The sequence below is a fragment of the Trichoderma breve genome (assembly GCF_028502605.1).
Source record: "Trichoderma breve strain T069 chromosome 7 map unlocalized scaffold00007, whole genome shotgun sequence".
NCBI classification, from domain to species: Eukaryota; Fungi; Ascomycota; class Sordariomycetes; order Hypocreales; family Hypocreaceae; genus Trichoderma; species Trichoderma breve.
In genome coordinates, this window is record NW_026611593.1 from 1,091,936 (window position 1) to 1,117,299 (window position 25,364).

At 48.0% G+C, this 25,364-nt stretch overlaps 7 protein-coding genes across 7 annotated transcripts; 3 read left to right on the top strand and 4 right to left on the bottom strand.

The window, feature by feature from the left end:
- Positions 1–163: 163 nt before the first annotated feature.
- On the top strand, positions 164–3,107 carry T069G_10539 (glycosyltransferase family 20 domain-containing protein; the record flags this gene model as incomplete). The annotated part of the gene is made up of 4 exons (XM_056177749.1): positions 164–186; positions 342–2,278; positions 2,321–3,001; positions 3,067–3,107. The coding sequence occupies 4 exons, from the start codon at positions 164–166 to the stop codon at positions 3,105–3,107; spliced, it is 2,682 nt and encodes an 893-aa protein (XP_056024039.1).
- A 1,669-nt stretch (positions 3,108–4,776) lies between these two features.
- Positions 4,777–6,035, top strand: T069G_10540 (amino-transferase class IV domain-containing protein; the record flags this gene model as incomplete). The annotated part of the gene is made up of 3 exons (XM_056177750.1): positions 4,777–4,846; positions 4,915–5,807; positions 5,859–6,035. The coding sequence occupies 3 exons, from the start codon at positions 4,777–4,779 to the stop codon at positions 6,033–6,035; spliced, it is 1,140 nt and encodes a 379-aa protein (XP_056024040.1).
- Positions 6,036–6,230: 195 nt separating this feature from the next.
- T069G_10541 (hydrophobic surface binding protein A domain-containing protein) lies at positions 6,231–6,758 on the bottom strand (the record flags this gene model as incomplete). Its single annotated transcript, XM_056177751.1, has 1 exon — positions 6,231–6,758. The coding sequence occupies one exon, from the start codon at positions 6,756–6,758 to the stop codon at positions 6,231–6,233; it is 528 nt and encodes a 175-aa protein (XP_056024041.1).
- Positions 6,759–10,579: 3,821 nt separating this feature from the next.
- Positions 10,580–12,367, top strand: T069G_10542 (major facilitator superfamily domain-containing protein; the record flags this gene model as incomplete). Its single annotated transcript, XM_056177752.1, has 3 exons — positions 10,580–11,331; positions 11,391–11,531; positions 11,590–12,367. 3 exons carry the CDS (start codon positions 10,580–10,582, stop codon positions 12,365–12,367), a joined length of 1,671 nt encoding a protein of 556 aa, XP_056024042.1.
- Positions 12,368–12,614: 247 nt separating this feature from the next.
- T069G_10543 (peptidase family m3 domain-containing protein) lies at positions 12,615–14,874 on the bottom strand (the record flags this gene model as incomplete). Its single annotated transcript, XM_056177753.1, has 3 exons — positions 12,615–12,873; positions 12,940–13,538; positions 13,603–14,874. 3 exons carry the CDS (start codon positions 14,872–14,874, stop codon positions 12,615–12,617), a joined length of 2,130 nt encoding a protein of 709 aa, XP_056024043.1.
- A 2,630-nt stretch (positions 14,875–17,504) lies between these two features.
- On the bottom strand, positions 17,505–17,919 carry T069G_10544 (fungal hydrophobin domain-containing protein; the record flags this gene model as incomplete). The annotated part of the gene is made up of 3 exons (XM_056177754.1): positions 17,505–17,540; positions 17,608–17,693; positions 17,757–17,919. 3 exons carry the CDS (start codon positions 17,917–17,919, stop codon positions 17,505–17,507), a joined length of 285 nt encoding a protein of 94 aa, XP_056024044.1.
- Positions 17,920–23,646: 5,727 nt separating this feature from the next.
- T069G_10545 (major facilitator superfamily domain-containing protein) lies at positions 23,647–25,104 on the bottom strand (the record flags this gene model as incomplete). The annotated part of the gene is made up of 1 exon (XM_056177755.1): positions 23,647–25,104. The coding sequence occupies one exon, from the start codon at positions 25,102–25,104 to the stop codon at positions 23,647–23,649; it is 1,458 nt and encodes a 485-aa protein (XP_056024045.1).
- Positions 25,105–25,364: the final 260 nt, after the last annotated feature.

The following is a 25,364-nucleotide window of genomic DNA, read 5'->3' on the forward strand; positions in this document are numbered from 1 at the left end:
TGCCATCTCAGCGGAGACGGACAGACCGACATCGTTCGCTTTCTTGCGGCCTCATCTTTGCTGCCTATCACTACCGACTTGCACCAACTCGATCGACGACGAACAACACTCTATACCCTGTCTTACAGTTGGGCCCTAAGCTGAATACAAGCCATTGCCCACCATGACGGTCTTTATTTGCTCCCTGTAAGTCGAGTGGCTATAATTGAATTTGTTTTTTTCGTCTTTTTTCTCTTCCCGTCTTCCGTCTGTGTCCCGCGTTTTTTTGTGGTAGCTGCTATGACATCTACGCTACTCTGAGGCTAATGCACGTCATCTGTCTTTTTTGTCACCCTCTACAGATTTCTCCCCAAGACGGTGCAATTCAATTTGCCAGGCAACTCTCGCCGTCGACACACGCTCTCGAAGCGCCAGAAGGCTTTTGAACCGCCCAAGCCTCTGCCCGTCGTTCCCACCGTCGATGTCCAGCCAAGTCTCTTCACGCCGCGACCCGACATCACCCCGCCTCACACCCCGGTCGACGAGCCCACTTCACCCGATCCATTTGCCAACGAAGATGGCTTTCGTATTCACTTCCCGCACAGCGACAACTCCCCCGCCGACAAGGGCTCCAAGTCCTGGGGCGGGCGTGTTGACCAGCCGAAATCCAGGGCCAGCACGCCGCCGCCGGCCGACATCTTCGAGAGCAGCCGCACCCTGCAAAAGGCAACCGAGATGGGCCGTCGAGGCATTGTTAAGCCCAGGTCTTTGATGCGCAGTGACAGCCATGACAAAGTCTTTGCCTCTGCCTCGTGGCGCGTTGTCAACGCTGACCAGGGCAATGGAGGGCTTCGCAACGCCGCCATGGCCGCCGCCCGCGATGGAAAGCTCTCTGATTACACTTGGGTCGGCACCTTGGGTATGCCCACTGATGCTCTCGAGGGTACCCAGCAGAAGCAGGATATTGAAGACACCTTGGCCACCGAGCACGACATGCTGGCCGTCTTCTGCTCCGACAAGGACTTTGATGGCCACTACAGCCACTTCTGCAAGCAGATGCTCTGGCCCGTCTTCCACTACCAGATCCCCGACAACCCCAAGAGCAAGGCGTACGAGGACCACTCCTGGAAATACTACGTCAAGGTCAACCAGGCCTTTGCCGACAAGATTGTCCAGAACTGGAAGCGAGGCGATGTCATCTGGATCCACGACTATCACCTGCTGCTCGTCCCTGGCATGATCCGTAAGAAGCTGCCTGAGGCCAAGATTGGCTTCTTCTTGCACGTTGCTTTCCCCTCGTCCGAGGTCTTCCGCTGCTTGGCCGTTCGAAAGGAGCTCCTCGAGGGTATGCTGGGAGCCAACCTCATTGGTTTCCAGATCCAAGAATACACTAGGCACTTTTTGCTTACCTGCAGCCGCATCCTCACCGTCGAAGCAACACCCGAAGGTCTGCAGCTTGAAGACCGCTTCGTTGAGGTCGTTCACAATGCCATTGGCATTGACCCTGTCAGCCTAAACAAGCACCGTGAGGAAACCGAGGTGAAGAAGTGGCTTGCCGTCATGCAAGAGCGCTACCAAGGAAAGAGGCTCATCGTCGCACGAGACAAGCTCGACCATGTCCGAGGAGTTAGGCAAAAGCTGTTGGCTTACGAACTATTCCTGAATAAGAATCCGGAATGGCGTGAGAACACTGTCCTGATCCAGGTGGCGCTGTCTTCGGGCGAGCCTACTGAGCTTGATGCTGCCGTCTCTGACATTGTTACGCGCGTGAATTCATCGTGGGCAAATCTGGCCTACCAGCCCGTCGTCTATCTCAAGCAGGATATTGACTACGCCCAATATCTTGCCCTCCTTTCCATCGCCGATGCACTTATGATCACCAGCCAGCGTGAAGGCATGAACCTCACCTCCCACGAATATCTGTTTTGCCAGGATGGCAAGATCTTCCCCGACAAGAAGCATGGCTCTCTCATTTTGTCCGAGTTTACTGGAACATCATCGCTCTTTGGCAAGAACGAGCTGTCGGTTAACCCTTGGGATTACCGCCAGTGCGCCGACGCAATCAAGCAGGCACTCGAGATGAGCGAGGAAGAAAAGACACGCCGATGGGAGAAGTTGTACCAGTGTGTGGTGCACCAGACTGGTTCCCACTGGTTCACTGAGTTCCTCAGCCATTTGGACCGGTCGTACGAGGAGCAACACAAGCGCGACCAGACCTACGTACCTCGGCTCTCGATGAGCTCGGTTTCTTCCAAATACGCAAATGCTCAGCGCCGACTGTTTATTCTAGATTACGAAGGTACGCTTGTCAGCTGGGGTCCTGTGAACCAAATCATCCCAGTCAGCCCACAGCGAACATTGGATGTGCTCAACGACCTGCTGCTGGATGAACGAAACACTGTCTATGTCATGTCTGGTCGACGGCCGGAGGAGCTTGACCGAGTGTTCCGCCGCGTGCCGAACCTGGGCCTGATTGCCGAGAACGGCTGTTTCCTCAAGGACTGCGGCAAGGAGGAGTGGGTGGAAATGGCTGATGCGTCTCAAATCACCAATTGGAAGGAATCAGTCAAGCCCATCATGCAGTACTACCTCGAGAGAACTCCCGGCACGCAAATCGAGGAGCGACGCTGCAGTCTGCTTTTCCACTACAACAACGCCGAAGATTATGAATCAGCATCTCGCCAGGCATCCGACTGCGCTAGCCACGTCAACGATGCCTGCGAGTCCCAGAGAGTGCATGCCCTGGCAGTGGACGGCGCCATCCTGGTTGAGCCTCTGGACTGGACCAAGTGCACGGCGGCGCAGCGGGTGTTTGAGCAACTCGGAGAGCACTTGAGCTCGGACGAGGCACATGAGCAGCCTGTTGACTTCTTGATGGTTGTCGGTGACGGCCGAGAAGACGAAAAGGTGTTTAAGTGGGCGAATAACCTGGGAAGCCAGAAGCAAATCAAGGACGTCATCACAGTGAGCCTTGGCAGCCGGAACACCGAGGCCGCGGCCACCTTGACACAGGGCGTGAGCGGTAAGTTGACTTTTGTTGAAACGATGAGTGATAATGGAACACAAGGGGCTAATATTTGTACGCAGGTGTCCTTAATTGCCTTCAGCGACTTGCATCAACCTCATAAGAGATATAGCTGATGGCTTTGGTTGTTTGCCTCTTCCCTCAATCTCTTCCCCCCTCTCTCTTGTCGATTTTTAAAGTTAAATTTCCTTGGCCACATTTTCTTTTTTTTCTCTATATGTTTTTGTCGTGCAAGGCGTCTCAGGTACATGAAAAGGAGGCGTATGGATGGATATGAGTGAAGTTTGAATTATACCTGGACATGGCTTCATGAGGATCGTTTACACGATGATTGAGTCCATATATAGCACGAGCACCCCCTTTTTCCACACTTGATAGGGCATTGAGTCAAAGAGAGAAGCGAGGGTGAAAAACTGTCCTTACCATTTAAATTGGCCTGCGTGTTTTGTTTTTTGACTCAACTCTACAAGTTTTTACATTCTACTTTGTGTTTCTCTGTATTCTAGCATTTTTCACTTGGTTGTTCTGGTTTCATCTGGTATAAGCGGTAACATAGACACACGCATTGGGAAGCATGTGTATGGTACATAGCTATTAAGTATAAGCGCTCGCGTGCATCAACAAAAGGATTTACACACAATACACATTCTAGTTTACATCTCGCGGCGGTTGGCATCGGGGTACTGATTGGGTAAGCGTGAATGGAATGGGCTGATGAGCTGATTCTGTTGATCCATGTGTTTTCTGTAGCTAGGAAAGCTTATTATTATTCTATTGATTCATGTGTTTTTTGTAGCTAGGAAAGCTTATTCGCCACTTGGTTCTTCAACCATTGAGAGCTGTGTTGAAGCTACGGGCCACTATGACACGGGCGTCGAGGATGATTGGATGGGTTTGTGGAGATTTGGGCGTTGTTGATGGCCCTTCCACACGGGTTGACGGGTTCTTTCGTTTGGGAATAAGAGTAAATATTCCTTGATGATGAGATATTGCTATATACGGGTTTATAGCATGTGGTAATGTAGTTGGTACAATTGAAGCTGTCAATCCAGCTGTAGGTTATTGCATTGTTACGCAAAAGGCAATCGGGAGACATATGCATACTCTTAAAAAATGCGGCGTCATCTATCATACTTGGCCTACCTATCTAAATTTGACATCAGATCTCACTACTCTCTCATCCTTGCTCTCTTGTTTTCCCCTCGGCAGAACGCAATCAAGTCGTACTATTACCCAAGACAACTTAGTGTGCAGCAATTCCTTCTACATACCAAGTGAACATTACCTTTTTAGAAGGTCCCTAGGCGTTCGATTTTCCGGGGACACTGCGGAGCATTGGGATCACTCGAATCGCCGGAAGCGGAGGGAGGGTCCGAGCGAAATCGGCACTCTGTGTGGTTGTTTGGTTTCTGGGGAACATCAATGCAAGCAGAAGATGACTCCCGCTGTGGAGGAGGCCACTTGGGTAAAATAAATAAAACAAAAGCAATTGGGTTCTTACATATCAGTGTCTTGGTTTTTTAAACTCTTCTAACACCCTTTTTTTCTTCACTCGTCTGGAGAGTGAGTTGTTTTTTGAGTTCTTACTGTGATCGACGTGGCGCCTTTTCTGCTCTCCTCTTTTTCTTTTTTTTCTGGTTACCCCAGTTTGTTTGGGTTGTGACTGATATCGTACCCACCGGAGCTTTCTCTCTTGACTCTTTGCTTGTGTCAATTGAACAGTTCAGACTTGTCGCAACTTCAGCTACACAAGTAAAAACAGCTTTACAATCATGGGTGCTTTTCCTCCGCCGCCGGTCAACACCATTGACTGGTCCAACGTCGGTTTCCGAGTCCGCGAAGGTCAGTCGCAAGCTTTCCCTGGTGCTGCTGTGAACTGTGAACTGTGACTGACTCTCTCTTGTTTTCAGTCAACGGCCACATTGAATCGACATACTCAGTCCACACGGGCAAGTGGACGCCCATCAAGTATGTGGCGGACCCGTACATGCGCATCCACGGCATGGCGCCGGCGCTCAACTACGGCCAGCAGGCCTACGAGGGCCTCAAGGCCTTCCGCCTGCCCGGCGACAACGACATCGCCATCTTCCGCCCGGACCGCAACGCCGTGAGGCTCCAGCACTCGGCCGAGGTCGCCTGCATGCCTCCGGTGCCCGTCGAGCTGTTTCTTGAGGCAGTCAAGGCCGCTGTTGCGCTCAATGCCGGCTACGTTCCCCCCCACGAGACCGGCGCCGCCATGTACATCCGCCCTCAGATTTACGGATCAAGCGCCCAGCTGGGCCTGTCCGCGCCGGAGGAGTACACCTTTTGCGTCTTCGTCATCCCCACGGGCGTCTACCATGGCGTGCATCCCGTAAAGGCCCTGATCCTCGACGAGTTCGACCGCGCGGCGCCCAACGGCACCGGCCACGCAAAGGTCGGCGGCAACTATGCGCCAGTCTTGCGATGGAGCGACAAGGCGCGGACGGAGGGATACGGAATCACGCTGCACCTGGACAGCGCCAGGCACGAGGACATTGACGAGTTCAGCACCAGCGGCTTCATCGGCGTCAAGACGGGCAGCGGCGGCAGCGACGACATCACCCTCGTGGTGCCGGACTCCAAGTGCGTCATCGACAGCGTCACCAGCAGCAGCGTCCTGACGCTGGCCCAGAGCTACGGCTGGAAGGTCGAGAAGCGCGTTATCAAGTACGCCGAGCTGCCATCCTTCAGCGAGGTCTTTGCCGCTGGAACGGCCGCCGCGCTGGTGCCCATCCGGAGCATCACGCGCCGCGGCACCAGCGGTTTCGCTGCTGGATCTAATGTTACGAAGACGGCGGAGGCTGAGACGGTGACGTACATTCCTGAGGGTCAGGAGGATGCTGGACCTGTTTGCTTGAAGGTGTTGACGGACTTGAAGGGCATTCAGCTGGGTAAGAAGGAGGACAAGTTTGGCTGGCGGTTTGCCGTTACGGAGGCTGATGGCAAGGATATTGCGGGAGTGAATGGTGTGCATGAGGCGGATGCAACGACGGTGGATGAGATGGATTAAGAGAGGAATGAAAAAGCAAAAAGAAAAGGAAGAAAAAAGAGTCAGTGGCGTTGTATATACGTGTATCAGTTGAATATCAAATCACGGCATATGGTTTTTCAAGACAGCTTGTCGCATTTTTTCCATTTTATGAGCTGACTCGTACAGAGACACGGAACCAACTACCACAATCATTATCATCTTTCTCATCATCAATTACCACGTCTCATACACCGCAATGCCCTGCGAAAAGCTATCATCAATGCCCTGCGTCAGCCCCTGCGCAATGGCCTGCAAATCCGCCGGCACCTTTGCTACCACCGCCGCCGAAAAGTCCCTCGACGCATCCTGCTCCAGCTTCAAATTCAACAAAATCACCGGGTCCACCACCAACAACTTATCGAATTTGGGCTTGGCCGACACAATCGTGGTGATGGTCTGGTTGACGCCCGTGGCGAGGCTCACCGTCGCGGTGGCCACGTCGAGGGTCTGCGCGAGGGTGAGGTTGGCCGCCTTGTTGGCCGTCTTGGTGCCGTCGTTGATGGCGGCGAGGAGCTTGGCGGACTGGACGGTGATTTCGAGGAGGGTGAGGGCGTTGCCGTTCCAGGATGCGACGGTGGTATTGAGGGCGGTTGTGTCGGAGGAGATTGTGTTGATGGCTGTGAGGATGGGGTTTGGGTCCGGGGTTGGGGCGGCGAGGAGAGGGGTGATGAGGGAGAGGAGGGGGATGAAGCGGAGTTGCATTTTGGAGGATTGTTGGATTATATACGCGTTTTGATGTTGGAATTGTTGTTGGTGGTGATGTATAAGGGGAGGCTTGTTGTGGTGTTGATGTGAGTATATACGTGATCAACAACAGGCAACAAGTTGGAATCAACTCCAGTGCAACTCGAGCTTTAATATTACGAAAACCGCGTGACAATTAAGCACAAAAAGAAGCATCAGCTCTTTTCATCAGTAAAAACACAGCGTCATCCTCCATCTTATATACCCTCGTATCCCCCCTACAACCATCTAACTTCTTCCATCCATCCGTCCCAATCCTCATCATCTAATCCATGTCAATTAACACTCTAGTCCCCATCCCACTTCCTCATTCCCATTCCATCATCAAATTACGTTAACAATTACAACCTCAAATAACCACCCATAACCACCAGGAAACAAAGTGATCGTCGCTACCTCAGCCGGGCCCATATCCCAATCAGGCAGCTCACAACCCCTCCCACAACAAATAACCAAACCAGACAAGGACAAGCTCCCCAACACGCAATAATCCTGCAATTCTCTCTGTTCCTTTATGCCCGTCGGTACTTGTTTTGTTTCTTTTTCCCCAGGAACAACTTCGCCCACATGCAACTTGCGGGGAAAGGGCTGGGATTACATCCATGTCATTTAGGCGCAAAAGAGCGGGGAGAGCATCGGATGGGTGTGTGGGGTGAGATCTGGGGTAAAAGGCACTTGTGCCAGCCGCGGCTTCTTGGCTTTTATTTCTCCTTTTTGTCGTTCTTCTTTTCATGTGCTAGGCGGACTTGGCAGGCTGAGCTTGGGGACTTGATGTATTCGGTTCGACATGTGACGATTGTCGATCGTGAGTGTGGACAAACACGCTGGTATGTTAGTCTGGGGTAATTACCTAGAAGCTCTTCCTCAACCAGCCAAGTTTTTAATCGTCAACCCCTCTCCATTCTTCAGAGGAATCGGCTTTTCTACCATCTGTGGTCACAGCCATCCCATTCTTCCAAGCTTGAGCAATCTCCGAGACGTGGCATGGGTTCACTGAAGGGGCCTTCGTTGGGTTCTCAAAAAAGAACTGGACGAGTGCCCAACTGAAGCATCCCTCTGGGCGCAGCTGAGATTCGTCCAGTCGGTCCCGTGAAACTACCACTCGGGGGTATCCTGAGCATTTCTGTCCGAGCTTCTGCCTCATAATGTCAAAGGCGCAGATACTTCGCGCCTCACCAGTGATTGCAGCATCGATACGCCCCATAATTGCGAGCATATCAGCATATTGATCCAGCATCCTCGTCTCGAAGAAAGAGTCAAGGCATAGCTTCGCGATGAGAATCTTCTAGTCCACGTCATGCTTTTGTCCCGTGCGTCAAAGACAACCTATGGTTCGCAAGAGTGTCTCATCATCCATTAGAAGCTCCATGATGATTACCCGATGACAAGGTCCATGTAATGTCAAGCCATGGCTCGAGTCCTGCAGAGTTGTCACAAGGCATGTGTGGTGATAGCTTGTCATTATACAAGCCATGTTACACTCTCTGTGCAAATTCCTTTTTGTCATTTTTGCGCATCATTTCAGCAACCTTATAGCCATATATTTTGGACTTCAATGTCGAGCGATAGTGTCACAGCAATGAAATGTCGAGGCGCTTGTGAGCTCCAGGCATAGGCGTTTTTAAGGCGTCGGCGTCTGTTACTGTGTAAAGAATGACCGCATAAGCCCGCATTTAGCCTTTGCGATGGATATCCCAGGTGTATTCGATCGGCTCAGGTGGGTGCCTCTGGCAGAAGCGATGTGTGTATGCTTTGGTTAGCTTGTACGAGACAGAGAGGAGCGACAACACCGGATCAATGTCCCTTACATGGATGCCAGTGTCTTTTTTATTACCTCTGCAAGACATCCCTCGTTTACCAAAACTTGATGCGGCTCGCTTTCATCGAGAGTCTCTTTGAGACGGACGTGATCCTTCTCCGGCTTTCCGAAGCGTTCCTACACCTCGGATGTCTAAGGGAGGAGGCTGCTGGCATTTGTGTTGTGTGTCTGGCCCCCTAGATAATACAACAGAATGATGTGTTTGACGGTCTTTAGCCCTATGAATAACGTCAATATCAGTTTATGGCACATTTTGGTAGCCAGATGAGTGAGGGTGGGAAGATAGTGAGGGAGTCTAGAGCGTTACCTTCAAAATCCGCCCAGACATCGAACTCTCTCAATGTACTGAACCTCAGATATCCAGTCAAAAGCTGCGGTGTGCAGCTACTTGGCGAAGTGCAGACGTGAAAACTTTGGCCGTGTCCTGCATTCTGTCGAATTCCAGTTATATATCAGGCCATTGGGCGCTTTCGAGGGAATCTGCGAGCGAAATCGAAGACAAGGCACCAAGTCGGGTGGAATCAGCACTGCCGGAAATGGTTCTACAATCGACCATGCCTCTGCCCATCCCTTTTCAAGTCGTCATCCGGCGGTAACTAGCAGTGAGTCTTCTGACTCTGTTTCGCCCACGAAATTAATCTTTTCATCAGCGTGGCTTGTTTGCCTTGATCTTTTGAAGGGACTTTGCAGCTCTACACTGATTCAAGCCCTGCAAGTGTTTCGAAACTAGCGACATGATGAATGTTGTCGAGTAGCGAAGGGGAGCAAAGGTGTACAGGGAAACACGGGATATCGACGGAACATGACACGGTGGAACATGGTATGGCCGCAGTAACCACGTGAGTTAGCGCAGTTATATTCTGTTCGTGTGTGCTCACCCCTTTTCGGCCAGCCTTTCATTTGATGCGGATGATCAAATGGCAGGTCGAATCAAGCTCCCTTAGGTACACTTAAATCCTTGCCTTGCTCACGAGGATTTCCCATCAGGAACAAGTCAACTTCTCCGTATACCTGGCACCCCGTAGATCCCAAGGCTTTATGTTGACCATTGCATGATATTTCGCAAAGTAACGATATTATCTACTAAGTTACTGCAGACGTATACAGGCTATAGATTATTTACACTTGACATTAATACTTCAACCATCGAGCTGGCTAAAATGCCAAGCAGCCACACAACCCCAACCGCAGAGGGAACATGGCAGATCCGGCACTCGAGAAAAGATTGGCAAAGGTCAAAAGCTAGCGTCTAGGCATATAATAAAGAATGCTCGCCGGGATTTTTCTCGACATGATTCCTTTTATGTGTAGGTAGATACCTTAATAGGTAGTAGGTTAACAAGGAGGTTTATTAATGGCACAAGGACTAACACGCCTAGGAGCTTCCTCTCAGCTGGCTAGCCTTATGGTTCCCGAGATGGCGCCATCTTCACGGAAAGCTGCCGAGCCGCCGGTATAGCTGGCCATTCACCACTCTCCGGATACTGCTTGAATCAAGGATGGCACCCTGTGAAGCAAGAAATTAATCGTTCACGCATGAAAACTTCCCGTGCCGCCTCACAGGAACGGGATATCGGAATGTTCGTATGGAGCGAATGAGACGCTCCACTAACAATGTCCACGCTAACTGTTGCAAGGAAGAGTTGGCTTTCCTTAATAGGAAATAACATAACGCATCTTTTGCCTCGTCTCAATATGTGGTCCAGTCTCCCTATTAGATGAAGCCAACACAGATGAAATTGTTACTTCATGCCAAGTTAATTCAAGACACGAAGCAAGAAACCTCGATTACAAATGTGAATCTTGCCTCTGCCGCTTATGCGATACCTCAAATCGCTTATACTAGTAGCCGACTGGCTGTTGTAGATGTCTAAAGATGTTATAACGGCGTGCTGTACTACGTGAATCATGGAATAGAACTTCATATGCATTGTGATCTTGTTAAATACACACAGCCACCATGGCTTCGGATCTTCCCAACGTGACCTCTTCCTCGCAGAAAGAGTCCTGTGAAACTACGCCGTACGACTCTTCATCATTAACGGAAGAGACAGCCAACAACAATGCCAACGGTGGAAAGAAATGCGACATCCCAAGTCAAGATGCAAATACCTTTAGAGAGCCAAAATCTCAGACACCGGGAAACAATGACCTAGAGAGCGGACAATTACCGGCCCTCCGCGCTACCGTTTCGCGAGCAACAACTATATCGAAGAAGAGAGCATACACTTTCATGATACTAATTGTCCTCACGCAAGCGGTACAAATGTTTGCGTATGGCGCTGGTATCATTGGGGCATTCACAGTTGGACACGCGGTTGGAGCATCAGACCTCCAATCTACGTGGATCGCCGCAGCGTATCCTCTTACCCAAGGCTCATTCGTCCTAATAAGCGGCCGGCTGGGTACTGTCTTTGGCCATAAGAAAATGTTGACGCTTGGAGCATCCATTTGGATATTTTGGACATTGGCTACGGCTTATGGCACCAACATCGTCGGCATTAGCATCATGAGAGCGCTTGCGGGAATAGGAGGTGGCCTCCTCGTTCCAAACGCTGTAGCTCTTTTAACAATCACATTCCCTCCTGGCCGACAACGAAACTTGGCACTGGCGCTCTTTGCTTCTATGGGACCAGTTGGTGGCGCTGGTGGATGTGTGTTCAACGGCTTCTTCCTTCAGTGGACAGACTGGACATGGCTCTTCTTCTTCTTGTATGACCTCCCCTACACTACTCTAAAAGAGATATGATAAAGCTAACGTTAGATTATAGGGCTGTACTAGGAGCTGTAGTTTATGGAGCAGCAATCATTGCTGTACCAGATGACGAGCGGTTAGATCCCGAGGGCAAGATTGACTGGACGGGTTCATATCTCGGTGTCGCTGGGCTGGTGCTGTTCAATTTTGTCTGGAAGTAAGCGATACCTCCCATCATCCCAGTCATGTTCCAATACTAATGCGCATATCTATAGCCAAGCTCCCATAGTCGGCTGGAAGAACCCCTATGAATACATACTCCTCATTGTCGCCATTGGTCACTTTGCAGTATTTTTAATTTGGGAATCGAGGTGGGCAGTCAGTCCAATCATCCCATTCGAGATCTGGAAAGTACCATCATTCGGTGCGCTAATCGTCGTGTGTTTCTTCGTCTTTATGAGCCTGGGTATTTATATCTGGTACGTCACCGTCTTCTTGGCGAATTTGCGAAATTGGGATCCTGTTTTGCTGGGATGTTCATTCTTGCCAATGGCTGTCAGTGGTACCGGCGCTGCCTTCTTTGCGGCATGGGTTGTACGCAAACTGCCAGCAGAAATGGTGGTCTGTATCGGCGCTTTGGGTGCAGTGGTGATGAATATACTTATTGCGACGATGCCGGTCCATCAAACCTTCTGGGCGATGGTGTTCCCCGCCATGATCTTGGCAGGATGTACAGGAGACATGGTCTTTGCTGCTGGTCAAATCATTGCCAGTAGCATCGTGACGAGAAAGCACCAGGGAACAGCGGGATCCCTGATAGGAACTCTGTTTACATACGGACTAAGCACTGGCTTGGGATTTGCCGGAACGGTTGAGATTTACATAAACAAGGATGGAACGAATCTGCTAGGCGGATATCGAGGCGCCGCTTACTTGGGAATAGGATTTGCAGGGGCGGCCATAGTCTTGACTCTTCTATTTGTCAGAATGAAGAAGAATACGGTCGAGGGCTGGCAGGGAGAAGATGCTGAGACTGCCGAGCCAAGTGAGTGAGACAATGCCTATGCATTTTGAGATGACAGGAAGAACAGCTGTGTGCATTGCATATTTATAAGAAATTGGATAGATTAAAAGCAAGCTCTGGGATTGATACATAGCGTATATGTTGCCAATACACGGGCACATAGGTAACAATAGCATTTAGCCATAATATGAACTGAATTGCATTTCACTAGAAAGTAACTTTTGACCCTCCTATGTAGCCTCCCTCTCCAAAACTATGGAATAACTTCCATCTCATTCACACTTGAGTAGCATAGCTCGCAATCTGCTCTTGCAGCATCTCGATCCAAGCTTCATGATTAGCAACCCTACCCAGAAACTCCTTAAGCAATTCCATATAAGACACGACATTGCTTCCTGGCATCAAGATAATCTCTCTATATCGCCGGAACTCTTTACGGAGCTCATGAGATATAATATCGTCCACATTAGTCTTTGTGGTGTTTAGAGCTCCAGAGGGTAATAGTGGCTCAAATTTTGTCTTGAAGATGTCGTAGCTGAGCGACCGAGATCTGCGCCTGGGTTAGTGCCATTTCAGCATTATCGAAATGCGAATTCCTTACGACAGATAGGTATAATAACTTGTATTATATCCAATAGGGAAACGAAAGCGACAGAAGCCGTGAACAAAGTCGGCTGCGTAGCCAATATCCTCAGGGCCACTGACCAAGCATATCTCTCTACGCAGCTTGTTAAACTCTGCTGCAAGATTCATGTCGCAGATCGTCTGGTGATCAGGAGGCGTGTGAATGAGGAGGTCAAATGTGCTAAAATGCAGAGTCGAAAGTTGCGCAAGCCCCGTATGCGCAAACTGGTCAGCAATCAGCCTCTCAATCACGTCCTCTGGCAGCTTCTTCTCATTTTCTGAGTCCTCTTCCGTCAGGTAGTGGCCGGATATCGCGCGCACGATGTGCGGATTCCAGAATATGTATTCCAGCATAATACTTGGAACCTCGACAAAGTCGCGTGGGACTGATGATCCATGGAACCGCGCGTATTTGGTCTTCGAAGTAAGGTTATGGATTGTGTGTCCAAGTTCATGGAAGCACGATACAACCTCATTGATCTTCAAGAGGCTTGGACGAGTAGCGCTGGGAGGTGAGTAATTTGTCATAAAAGCAGAGCAGGGATAGGTTCGCGTGCCATCCTGCCGTTCATAACCCTAATACAACAATCATTGGTTAGTAGCCGTTTTCCTATATTTATACCAATGATTGTAGACTCACAGGTCTCATTTTGAACATCCCTTTGTGGCCATATTTGTTATCTCGTGGGAATACATCCATATAGAAGTATCCGAGAAAATCACCCCCTTCTGCTGTATCGTCCCATACAGAGTAGGCATCCACTCCCTCATACCATGTAGTAATCTGAGGAGCATCACGCGGATACTTTATAAACTTCACCCCGAATATGGCACCCAAAATATGCATCATTCTCGGAACGCATCTGTCAAGGGGGAAGTATTCAGCAACCTCGTTTTGGTCCACTTGCAGGGATTTATCCTCTGCTAGGCGTGTGAAGAATGGTCTATCCCATGCAAAGAATTGGCCAGATAACGGCGCAGCTTGGGATTGCTCTTGTTGGACCTTTTCGGCCTTCAAGGCCTTTAAAGCCTCAAGTTCACGCAGGCCTAGTTCTTGTAGAACATTGCGGATGTGCTTCAGGAAAAGAACGGCATCATCTGTTTTTAAGATTCTGTCACTCTCTCGCAATTCAGCGTGATGCTTGTAGCCAAGTGCACGGGCAACTTCATCTCTAAGCACAAGAAGCTCTTTGAGGTTAACTCCATTGAGCTCTTTCGCCCGATTTTCCATGTCCAACCACACCTTTCGCCTAGTCTCATCTCGCAAGGCGTGTTGCATCACGGCCGTATAATTGGGAATCTTGTGATCAATCCACAGCTTATCGCCATCTGCTTTCCATCGGTCCAGGTGAGACTGCGGGACACCTTGCAGTTCGTCTAGTGTCAACCATAAGCCGGCGACGTCTGAGTCGAGATTTCGGAGGTGCTCCATCTCGAGCTCATCGATCCTAACAAGACTCTCCTTCACTTTGGCTTTCACAACCTCGTCAGTGACCCCCTGTCCCGTTTTGATGAATTGACTTCGCAGTTTCTCCACATAGAGAAGCGACTCCGGGTCAAGAGACTCGTTTCTCTGCCAAACAGCATCAACAACTTTAAAGATATCGGCTCGAGAATATCGTCCGATACTATCACGATTCAATATTTTTCTGGCCTCTTTGGAAGCATCGCGAAGCTCCTTCGAAGGAGACACGTTATGAAGGAACCCAAGCTGAGGGGAGATACTCATCCGATCATTTTCATTGCGTATCAAAGGGAGAATGGCACTTTCAAATGTCGCCTCCTCAGGGGGTATTTGAGCTACAGCATCCCAAACTTTTGCCGATGTCGCTATCAACAGTTCAGCTTGTTCAACTATGGACGCAGCATCCAAAGTGAAGTCTGGTGGTGGTTGGGGGGGCTGAGGCGTCATGTCGAGTTCCTCTTATACACCAAAAGAATCATTGAGTAATATTGCTGTGAAAGTAACGTTATTGCTTCGACTTATATATGAATCCAATTCCGAAAGTCCGAAACAATCTAGATTAGCCATTCTACTGTAAAGTAGTAAAAGCGGGGTGAAGGAGGAGGCTGTGCTGCATTAGAGTGATCGACACAAGCTCTAGACTACATGGACTTCTCAAAAGAGTAGGAAGGTCGTTTTATGGCGCGTCAAATGATTCAAAAGAAAGACTCATATCATGCAACCAGTTGCAAAAGACTCAAGGCGCGACATTGACATGTAGTTGAATGCCTAGAGATAGCCGGATATTGCGGCATCGCGGCATCGAGCACCCGGCTTGGGCTCGAAAAATGTGACTCCTTCCAATATAACATCGTGAATCCTGCCAAAGTCAACAATTGCGTGATGCTCTTGAGATGACCAATAATACTTGATCACGATTTGATAATGTTGGTTACTACACCTTTCCACATACACACATATACAGACTGAACATGAGAGAGAAGCAGAGATATGATGAGAACTTTAAGGCGACAATTGATAACTAACTACATACTCCTCTATTTCGTATTTCGTATAACACACGAATCCATAAGGTTCCACAGAAAACACAAGCGCCCACAATACAAATATGGTCAAAAACAACAAACCCTCATTTCCTGCTATTAGTCGGCAGCACAAAACCGTCTGAATCAAGAAAGCGGATGGTCTCACCAGCTTCAAAACGCCGCAACTGCTGCGTCCAAAAATTAATCTGATGACCCAATCCCAGAGCAATAAGAAGTCGTGCCCATTTGGGTAAGTTAGACGGTTTCTCATCCCTTTGCAATTCATGAAGTAAACCAGCAGCCACTTGGCTAAAAAACGGAGTGTCGTGTGTAGCAATCGCTACAATTCGGCACGAGATCTCAACCCAGTTCTTGATAAACTCGGTGTCGAAACTCATTGGTGGGTACCTAAATTCGATTGTTGTTTGTGATCCTTCCAGTCTGTCCGTACCATCACAGCCATAAACATCCCACTCGCCTACAGACTTTCCATCTTTTGTGCGGGTGCATATCGCCAAGCTAGTCTTGCAGCCTATATCTGTAAGTAGTCCGGTAAAGAGCCTCCATGTATTTGGTATCTTCCAGATATAGTCCAAAGTAAGGTGCCACTTATAAGCGCTGTAGTGGTTCCACATGGCCGGTTTTATTTGCGATGGACGTATCGGCAAATGTTTGAGTAAGTCTGCAGCTGTATTATCTTTTGTGATCGAATAGCAATGTCTAACGGCGTCTTCGGCATCGATTGCAAAGCAGGACTTATCGCCTATATAGTTAAACCAGGTAGGATCTTCAGCACGAGCAGTGGAAGAAAATGCTGCAAAAAGGGGTTGCTCGAGTAGCATGACCAATGTCACTGCTTTCTTGGCGATACTCAAAGTCATACCAGTTTTGACACCTACATGAATGTGAAGGCCGCACCTTTTGTGTGCTGAAATGCTGAGATCGGAGTTTCGAAGAGCTGAGACTATTTGCCATGTCTTCGCAAATCCAGATTTGAGCTCATGATCGTCTAGAATAGGTGAAGTAATCTCAAAGCCATGAGCTATCCTCTTACCAAATTTGTTTTCTGGAACACTGAGCATTTCTCGTTTGACGTGGAAATATAGGTTCTCCGAGTTGCTCTCGGGCGTGAATAGAGGCGTAGCCGGAGTGAAGACTCGCAAAGCGAAGCTACGGAATTCAGGAGGAGCATCCTTACAGATGCAACAGGTTGAAGTTTCGCGATGAGCGCATTCAGCGGCTACGGGTAAGCCCGGGGCTTGGCGTTTAAGACTCAATGCCAACTCACGTAACCTAACGGTTTGCAATCCGGCCGAATCAGTTTCTCCTTCCTGTAAGTGTACAATCAGCTCGAGTTCCCAACCAAAGGTGATCATGTCAGAATTGGCCATCGTTGGCAAAGGAGTAGCGATATGCTGCAATGATACAAGATACTCTGGATCGAATAATTGTTGGATTAGTCAATTGGAATACACAATTCAAAAGTAATGCTAGGTACACTGGGGTAATTTATACATCGGCATCACAAGAAAAAGTCGTTTCATCCTTTGATACATGAATGGTTTTCCAACTTTACCATCCTGTCAAACCAAAATTCACTCTTGAAATGCTAATAAGTTCATTAACAAGGATAGAACAATGGATTCGCGTGATATAAATAGTCATTTGGCACAAAGAACCAGGTATAGCTTTGTTTTGCTTTGACACACGGAATGAACACAGACAGGACACCTAGATCTACGTTCAATATGGTCTTTAGGACATGAAATACTGTACAAGGCATGCACAGGACAACTTTGGTGAACATACATCCAGTCAATCTTTTGTCTCAAAACACTACTGCATGTCTACATGCCTTGATTAAATGTAGCCAGGCTACATGAGATTGCAAAGAGCGCAGTTTTAGCATCATCAATTTTTGTATGATTGCATTTATTAGGTTACTAGTATGTATACCGATAATTACATGTTCCCATACAACTTCTAGGTCCCCAATCCGATAAACGGCGTTGTTTTCGCCATAGATGGAAACTCCTGTCGCTGATGACGAGATTATACTGGGCTCGTGCAGAGCAAATCTTGGCCGGCCTGTGAGAAAGTGGTAAGTATTTAATCTGTCGATTTGGCCATTTTTCATATACGTGGAGCAACTTACAACTGGGATAGCACAGCAACGAGCACGTTGGCCTATAGCGGCGCACACAGCCGTGAAAGACGCGGCATCAGTGAAAGGGTTGGGGGCTAAGTTGCGAACGGTCAGCATCTTCGATCAGATCATCTTATGTAGCTTCAACAATTACTTACGGTTTGCACAATCCAAATCGGCAATGCCAAGCACATCAGTGGCGCAACACTGGGGGGTAGCTTCGAGACCAGCAGGGCAAGGCGAGGCTTGACGCTTCACGTCAGACGAAGGGGCCGCAAGAACGCCAGCAACCAACAGAGTAGCAACAAAGAAAGACTTCATTTTGAAGTGGTCGTATTAAGTATTAAAGAAAGCTGAAGCTTAATGTGTAAATGTTGAAGCGAGTGGAGTGTAGTGTTTGTTGTCTGATTTGCTTTGTGAATCTGAACACTTAGAGGCAGGTGATGAAGGGGTATTTATATCCAACTTCATGTTCCTAGTATCAACTTAGTTGCCTACAAAGGCTAGAAAGAATTCTTTGTTGTCAGAGGTTGCATCCTGCTTCGCCATCTGTCAAATCAAGATGATAGCTATACTGCTGTGCCTGAATTGTTGAACCAGGATCTAGATGTCAGGAGGCCTCGGAACAATATGCCATCATGTCTCAATCATCAAGCAAGGGTTGCGACTGTACAATGACGCTAGGAGCATATGGAGATGGTTGGTAGGTGGCGAGTGACGATCTAAACACCAACAGCCGCTTTGTTCCGCCGCTCTTCAACGAGTGACTTATTTATAGATGTCTTTCAATTAAACTTTGTTCATTTGCCACTTCTCATTTGTGTTTCTAGAAAGACTTCATAAATGAACATACTTGGAGACTTGTTTGAAGTGACACTTTTCGACATCACTACCTCAATTGCACAAAGGGAATAACAGACGTCGAATAACTCTACGCATCAGTCTACGTATCTTACAATAGAGTCGCGTTATCGTTCGGAATTAAACTCGCATGGATGTACACTCCCATCAATATTACATCCCAATTGGTTCACAATTTGGCCTGGAGTCTCCCGTGGCAATTCCTCAAGGGCGCATATCCCGACAGCCCGACCCCAGATGAGCTGAACGGAGCATTCATGCCGGGCAATGTACATTGGCCAATAAACCATCATATTTCATCTAGCTTTCTAATGAAGAAACAGGCTTTACAATACCCACGGGGTAGATACCGTTTCAAGGAAGCTTAGCTACAGCCGTTGGCTATTGCATCGGGGGCAAGGGCCAAGGGGCAAGGACAGAAACAGGGAAACGCATTTGCTCAACGGAGTGCATGGCTTAGAACTTTATTAATTTATTGTAGATCTTTTTCCAATTGAGTCACCTTCATTACTTTTACTACTTGATGCCGCTCGAGTGTAAGCGGGAGCAGCGGGAGTAGCATGAAACGTCCAGCAATGCAGGTACGCCTCATTCCGGAATAGAGAAATGACGAGTCGATCTTGTGGCTGAGCATTTTGAGATCGATATCCAATGAATGTGACTTCATACTCCATCTAGATAATTCTTGTAGGGATGCGACCTCGAATGAATGTTCCCTGTCCTCTGTTTAAGTCATATTCAATCCCACTGAGCTAGATGAATAGCTATGGGCAGTCACCACATCGCCGAGAATTGCAAACATGCAAACACTTGATATAAGCCGCCTACGGCCAAACGAAACTAGGATCTTGAATTCAAGCGCATAGGGTCATACGCCAATTTCCAACCACTGAAAGTGCTCGTTAGTATTCACCGGGACATCGGCTTTTTGCAGGGTAGCGTCGTCCGGCACGACGGCATTCACAACAAACGCGGCAGACGTCAATTGACATGCTTCTGGTACTTTTCCATCACTCCCCAGTTGTGGCTAGCCAATAGTGTCACCCCTGGGATGCACCTTGTTCTGAAGGGGGCAATTTTGGTGTGGCGTAAAGCGTGCTGGATAAATGAATCCCAGATTGATGGACTCTGGTGATTGGCGAATTGCGCAAGTTAGCACGGGTGTGCATAAACTGATCGTCGCAAAAGCTGGTAGCTCTCGTATGTCTTCTACGTAATACCTGAAGATCACAGTCCTCATAATACGTGTTGATGCGTTATTCGAGCATGTAGCTCTCCGTACGCAAGACTATTCAATTGAGTTCAATTATCCTTTATTCTACTCATAGTTTTCGGTGCCATCAACGGCTCTCATAATAACGAGGATGTAACCGAGAATGCCGCTGTTGGAAACAACTCCGCTCAACGACCGATGAAGAAGCGTCACAACCGCCGATCTATTTATCCTACTCGTACGAAAACTTCCAAGTTCATTGGCGTTGCTTGGTGGCTAGCTAGTAGTTGGATACTCTTGATCTGCAGGGGTTGTGATGTTTCCATAGCATATTAAAGTCTACCGATCAACCATTCGCCACAGGCCTCTATTTCCAGCTCCGCGCTTGAATGTTCTATGATGATATCCTTATGCGTCTTGTGCTATTTTTAACTACCAATACAGTAGAAGTCGAAATAGGTGTCGGATTTTCATTACAACGAAAGCTATCCCGCGCGGGCCATGTATGGCGCAGTGTGGCTTGTTCCGTGTAAATATCGAGACGCTCCTAACATCATTAAATTATTAAACTCAGCCTCCCATTATCCCAAAATATTTTGATTCTGGGCTCTGCCGGCCAGGAATTGGATCGTGGTCCTCTCCCTAGGGGATGAGTAATGGGAGCGGGGAAATACCTTCGGTGCCTAATCCACGAAATGTTAACCTGAATGAAGTCTCTAAATCTGTAGCTTACATTGTCAATAAAGTTGACATTTGGTTTCCCGCTCTTGACAGCCTCGATTTTCCAGCTTTCTGGTCATATGGTTTCTGTTTTCAGTGATGCATGACCTCTCTCCATTAATTGCATATCGCCCTTTGCGACTATTAAACGACGGACGCAACTTAACATTCCTCGTGGAGGTGATCAAAGTCATACCGTCAATAACCTTTTGGCCATATCTTACACCGCTCCGCTGTTGACGGACGCTGCATCTTGTGAAGTAATGTTCGCTCGCCCCCGCAGAAGATCCATGAAGGCCAGACATCCTCAATGCTTTGATAGTGTCCAAGTGCCAGTAGAGCTTCTCGAGCAGCCATGGAAGACCGCGGATGGGTTGAGCCGGGCGCTGAAAAAGAGAACCTTTGCAACGCGCTGCTATTCGAATACATTCCCAATCTTGAGCCTCTAATGCCAAAGGACGTCACACCTGCCATCGCCGCGGAGACGTTCCGCGTTCTAAAAACAATACATGCAAGTAATGTATGTCATAATGACCTCGAGAACTTCAAGATACGCCCCGAGGTTGGGTTCTGCAACATCTTATACAGGAATATAGTAGGAATATCTATATATTGGACTTTGACGCCGCCAGGATAGTTGATAACACTCCAGAAGGTAAGAGGCTACTTAAAGAAGAAGCCAACAACTTGGCTCGGTTGTACCAAATTATTCTTTCAGGCGAGAATCCTCGCAAAAGATTCCCTAGAGAAATGCTTCGGCTAATGGCCGAGAGGCAGATGCAACAGTAGGGATGACTCAAAGTGGCTTGTGCTGGGTTTAAACAATTCACTCGCCCAAATATGAGCAGAGTTCTACTTGTGTTATCCAATTTCATCTGCTCTTTACTGTCTTGTATCTACACACGCAATACGATTAAAATAGAATATTTCTCATTGAACTCATTGTATCATTATGATGTGATTAGCCTCTGCATTTGCATAACGAAATGGGAAAAAACCCTTGCCAGGAACTGGTGGGAAAAACCCATAACAAGGCCTTGCAGTAAATCCCAGCCTTCCAGCTACCACGCACAAAAGTTGATATTTAGAGATACTCCGTTGGCAGTCCATGACCCTCCATTGTTGTGCCCATGGCAACCCAAAATGTTATTGTATGCATCCGTACAAACTTGTGCATTCTCGAAATTTCCAATTTTTCCAATACGGGCAACGTTGCCTCCACCATCAGTCAATGTGTCCCAGTTACCGTTCAGCGTGTTATAGTTTTCCCTGCACCAGTCGGATGCATGAGACCGCAATGTATCGTAGTTGATACAGAAACTACCGCCACTCTGTGAGTAACATTCGGCGGCTTGCGAGACGGAAGCCATCCCGATGGCTGAGAGAATAACAGGCCAGTAATGCATGATGGCGATCGGTGAATTCCTAGTTTAAATGTTAGACACAGTCAGAGAGTTGAACTTGAAAACGAACGTGATATATTATCAGTAGCTGTCTCTACCAGATGAGTTTCCTGCTGTCTGGAGGTGATGTTTGCAAGGGCTTGTTTCTAGAGTTGGTGATTAACTTTCTCGATGAGAAGAATGCCAGTTATATAGCCATATTCTTCTACATGTGACCTTGACTTTCTCACGTCAGTTGTCTAACTTGTCATGTCTAAATGTAACCAAGAGCTTTGACAGGACCCTTGCCTTGACTTAGATGTCTATGAAGTACTCTATACATCCTAGATATATGACTACATAGCTGTGTAACTTATTCATACCTCGTAATTTGTCTTACATATTATGTCAACTGTAACCAGGGGCTTCGGCAGGACCCATGTCTTGGCTTATAAATTAGAGTCAGTATGAAGTACGTCTTAGACATATAGCTATATACCTGGCTATTATGTCTGATAAGATAATATGATTTACTAAGATATTACTCACTAACATAAACAAATGACATACTTATGATGTTGATACAGCTCCGAATCAAGCTCACTATGAATGTGATGTTTTTTGTGATGCTGTAAACTGGAGCCATTTACGGAACAAGTTTGAGAAAATACAACTGTGTATCGTTGGACAGTATGCCTCTGCCTACGGTAAATGCTTCAGCTGGAGGCTTAATAGAAGCTGGTATCTCTTGCTCGGTGCAATTTGTCACTGCCATTTACTCGCGAGTGCTATACTACGTCTTTCTACTACGACTTTTTTTCTGGGTAGCGAGGTTTTCGGTTATGCAAGGGTGCTATGGTGTTCTCTTATGCGACGAATGACGCTTAGTTGATCCAAAAACGAGCGGAGTTTGCGACGGCTGTCCCGAAACAATACACCGCAATGGGGTGAGGTTTGCTCTGTATTAGCTACAGCTCCAATATCTTGGTCTAATCAGAAAGAGACTTCATAGAGCATAGGCACTTATTTTAGCCCTACTACATCTAATTACTTAAGATCATCCATAAAGATACATCAAGTCATTAAACCGTACTTTATTTACGTCAAGAGCGAACAACCAACGTATACAAAATTCGCAAACTCATTCTGCTTCCAGTCATCTATAAACTGTCCGCTCGCAAGTTGACCGCAATAAAAGTTTAAGACAGTCCACGGCTACAGCCGCCCTGGTTTCCACATACCCCAGGTTTTAGATTGGTCCAGTTTACTATCTGTTTCAGCGTCTGGTGAATAATATGTCATCCCGAGAGTCCGAGACTGTCTCAGACCTGACTCTGAAGCGGAATTACGTCGGGTGCTACACAGAAGAAGTGACAGTTGCTATGTGTCCCAATGCCCAAGATCTCCGCCTCCACGTCAGGAGTGGCTTACTGTATCAGGGGCGATCAAATCTCCCGTTTGTGTCACACCAACTCAGAGCAACCTGCGCAAACTTGCAAAGGCGGTGAATAGTCTACCGCCCATTGAGTGTGTTCTAGCACGTATTGTAGCTGTAGATCCGCCAGCCCTGTTCTTTCCCACCACGAGAAATTCGGGTCTGGTGCCATTCATAGCCAGCATGCTTCAATTGGTAAACAAATGAAGAAGTAAGTATGCGTGCATATTATTATGTATATGTATGCGTTATGAGCCAATGGAAATACTGTTCTATCTATCATAACACTCAAATGACCACACACCTAGCAATCATGCTGTGAAACCTTTTGTCCGACCACAAATGTCCTATTACAGCCCCGATGACAGCAGAACCATCCAATTGCACATGGTCGTGTGCCTTGATAGCACCTGGAGTCTTTGTCGTCCTTTCAACTCTCAGCTTGCAGCATATCTCGACATAGTCCGTAGCTTTTCTCCAAAACCCCAAAAGATAAAGGGCGCTGGAATACCAATGCCAATACTGATAAAAGCGAGTATGCTAGTCCCCCAACCATAACCTAGGTCTCTGTACAGGTATGGAGCGAATAGAGGGAATCCAAAACCAGCCAAGCTGCGAAGAAGCGCACATGCGGCCATAGCACTGGCTGCGTAGGTCGGGTAGCTGTCCACGGTGTAAGTCTGCATGCCCTGTAAACATCCCATGGTCCCTGCCGAGAGGATGGCAACACCAATGTTGGGCATGATCCAGTGTAGCCGCGCCTGTACGCTCCAACCATACCAGAGCAGGCCGACGGAGACCATTATCGACCCGATGAACATGGTTGGCATTCGGAACTCGGGCCGACCGATACCATTGTTTTTTGTCTTGAGGTGACGGTAAATTCGGTCGATGAAGAAGAAGTTGAGAATAAGACCCGTGAAAGAGCCAATAGCGATAGAGAGATAGTTTAGTCCACCTATACTCACGCTCTCGCCATACCATTCTGTCCAAATGCTTGGAAAGGTGGCGAGCATCAGATATAGCGTCCCGAAGAGGTATGCCATGTAAATAGCAATGAACGTGATGATAGGCTGGGTCGCGAACATGCGAATTGGTCGTTCCACAGCTCTACCAAGTTTGCTGACAAGGGTTTCCGGCTCGGCATTCCCAGTGTGCAGTTTGTGGTTTCCTGTAGCTTTCACAAGCCAATCTCGCTTCCTTCTTAGCAATGTGCCTGGATGTGATTCGCGGAGCCATAGTAGACCAATGACCTGGATAAACACAGCTGTCATGCTAGATGACCAGAATACCCAACGCCATGTACTATACTCGGCAATGAATCCCCCAGCAATCGGTCCAACAACCGGACCCAGGAGCGGTGCAAGAGTATAGATTCCCATGGCCTTTCCGCGTTCGTCAGCGCTCCATGTGTCACTAATAGCACCTCCTCCAAGAGCAAGAGGAGCGCTTCCGCCGATCCCAGCCAGAAAGCGAAAGACGAATAACTCGGCCGGGTTCTGTGCAAAGCCACAACCTAGATTCCATGCCAGATACCATATATTGCTCAGCTGTAGCAGACGTACACGGCCGTAAAGCTCAGATGCCGGCCCGAAGAACAATGGACCAACGGCGTACGCCAGGATGAAGATGGAAAGTGCTAATTCTACCTCCAGCTTGCTATTCATGTTGAGATCTTCACCCAGTTTGGATAGAGCTGGCGCAATCATGGCCGAAGAAACAGGAGAAATGAACGTAAAGAGAGAGACGGCCACCGTGTAGCGCCATTTGATCTTGTTTGGCCAATTCTTTGGGTTTTCTGGGTCTTGTGGTCCATCCCAGGTGACGAGATTGGGATCATTGATGCTTTCAGCAGGTGGTTTTGCTGCTTCCAAGTCTAACGGTTTTTGGTCCATTGTAGTTAAAACTCTTTTCAGACAAATGTTCGTAGAATAATTAATTCTCTAATCTCTACTGGCATTTCGAGTGCTCCTATATAACATTTTACTCCGTATAAACTACTTGGATGGAATTGGACGCCACCAGCCAATCGGAGCTATGAATTTAGTTCGGGCCCGTTCCGTCTTCCATAACGACATCCGTGATACCACATTCATTGAACTTCAAATTGTCTCCGTTACTTCTTCCATTTGAACCGAAGCAGACAAAGAATTTC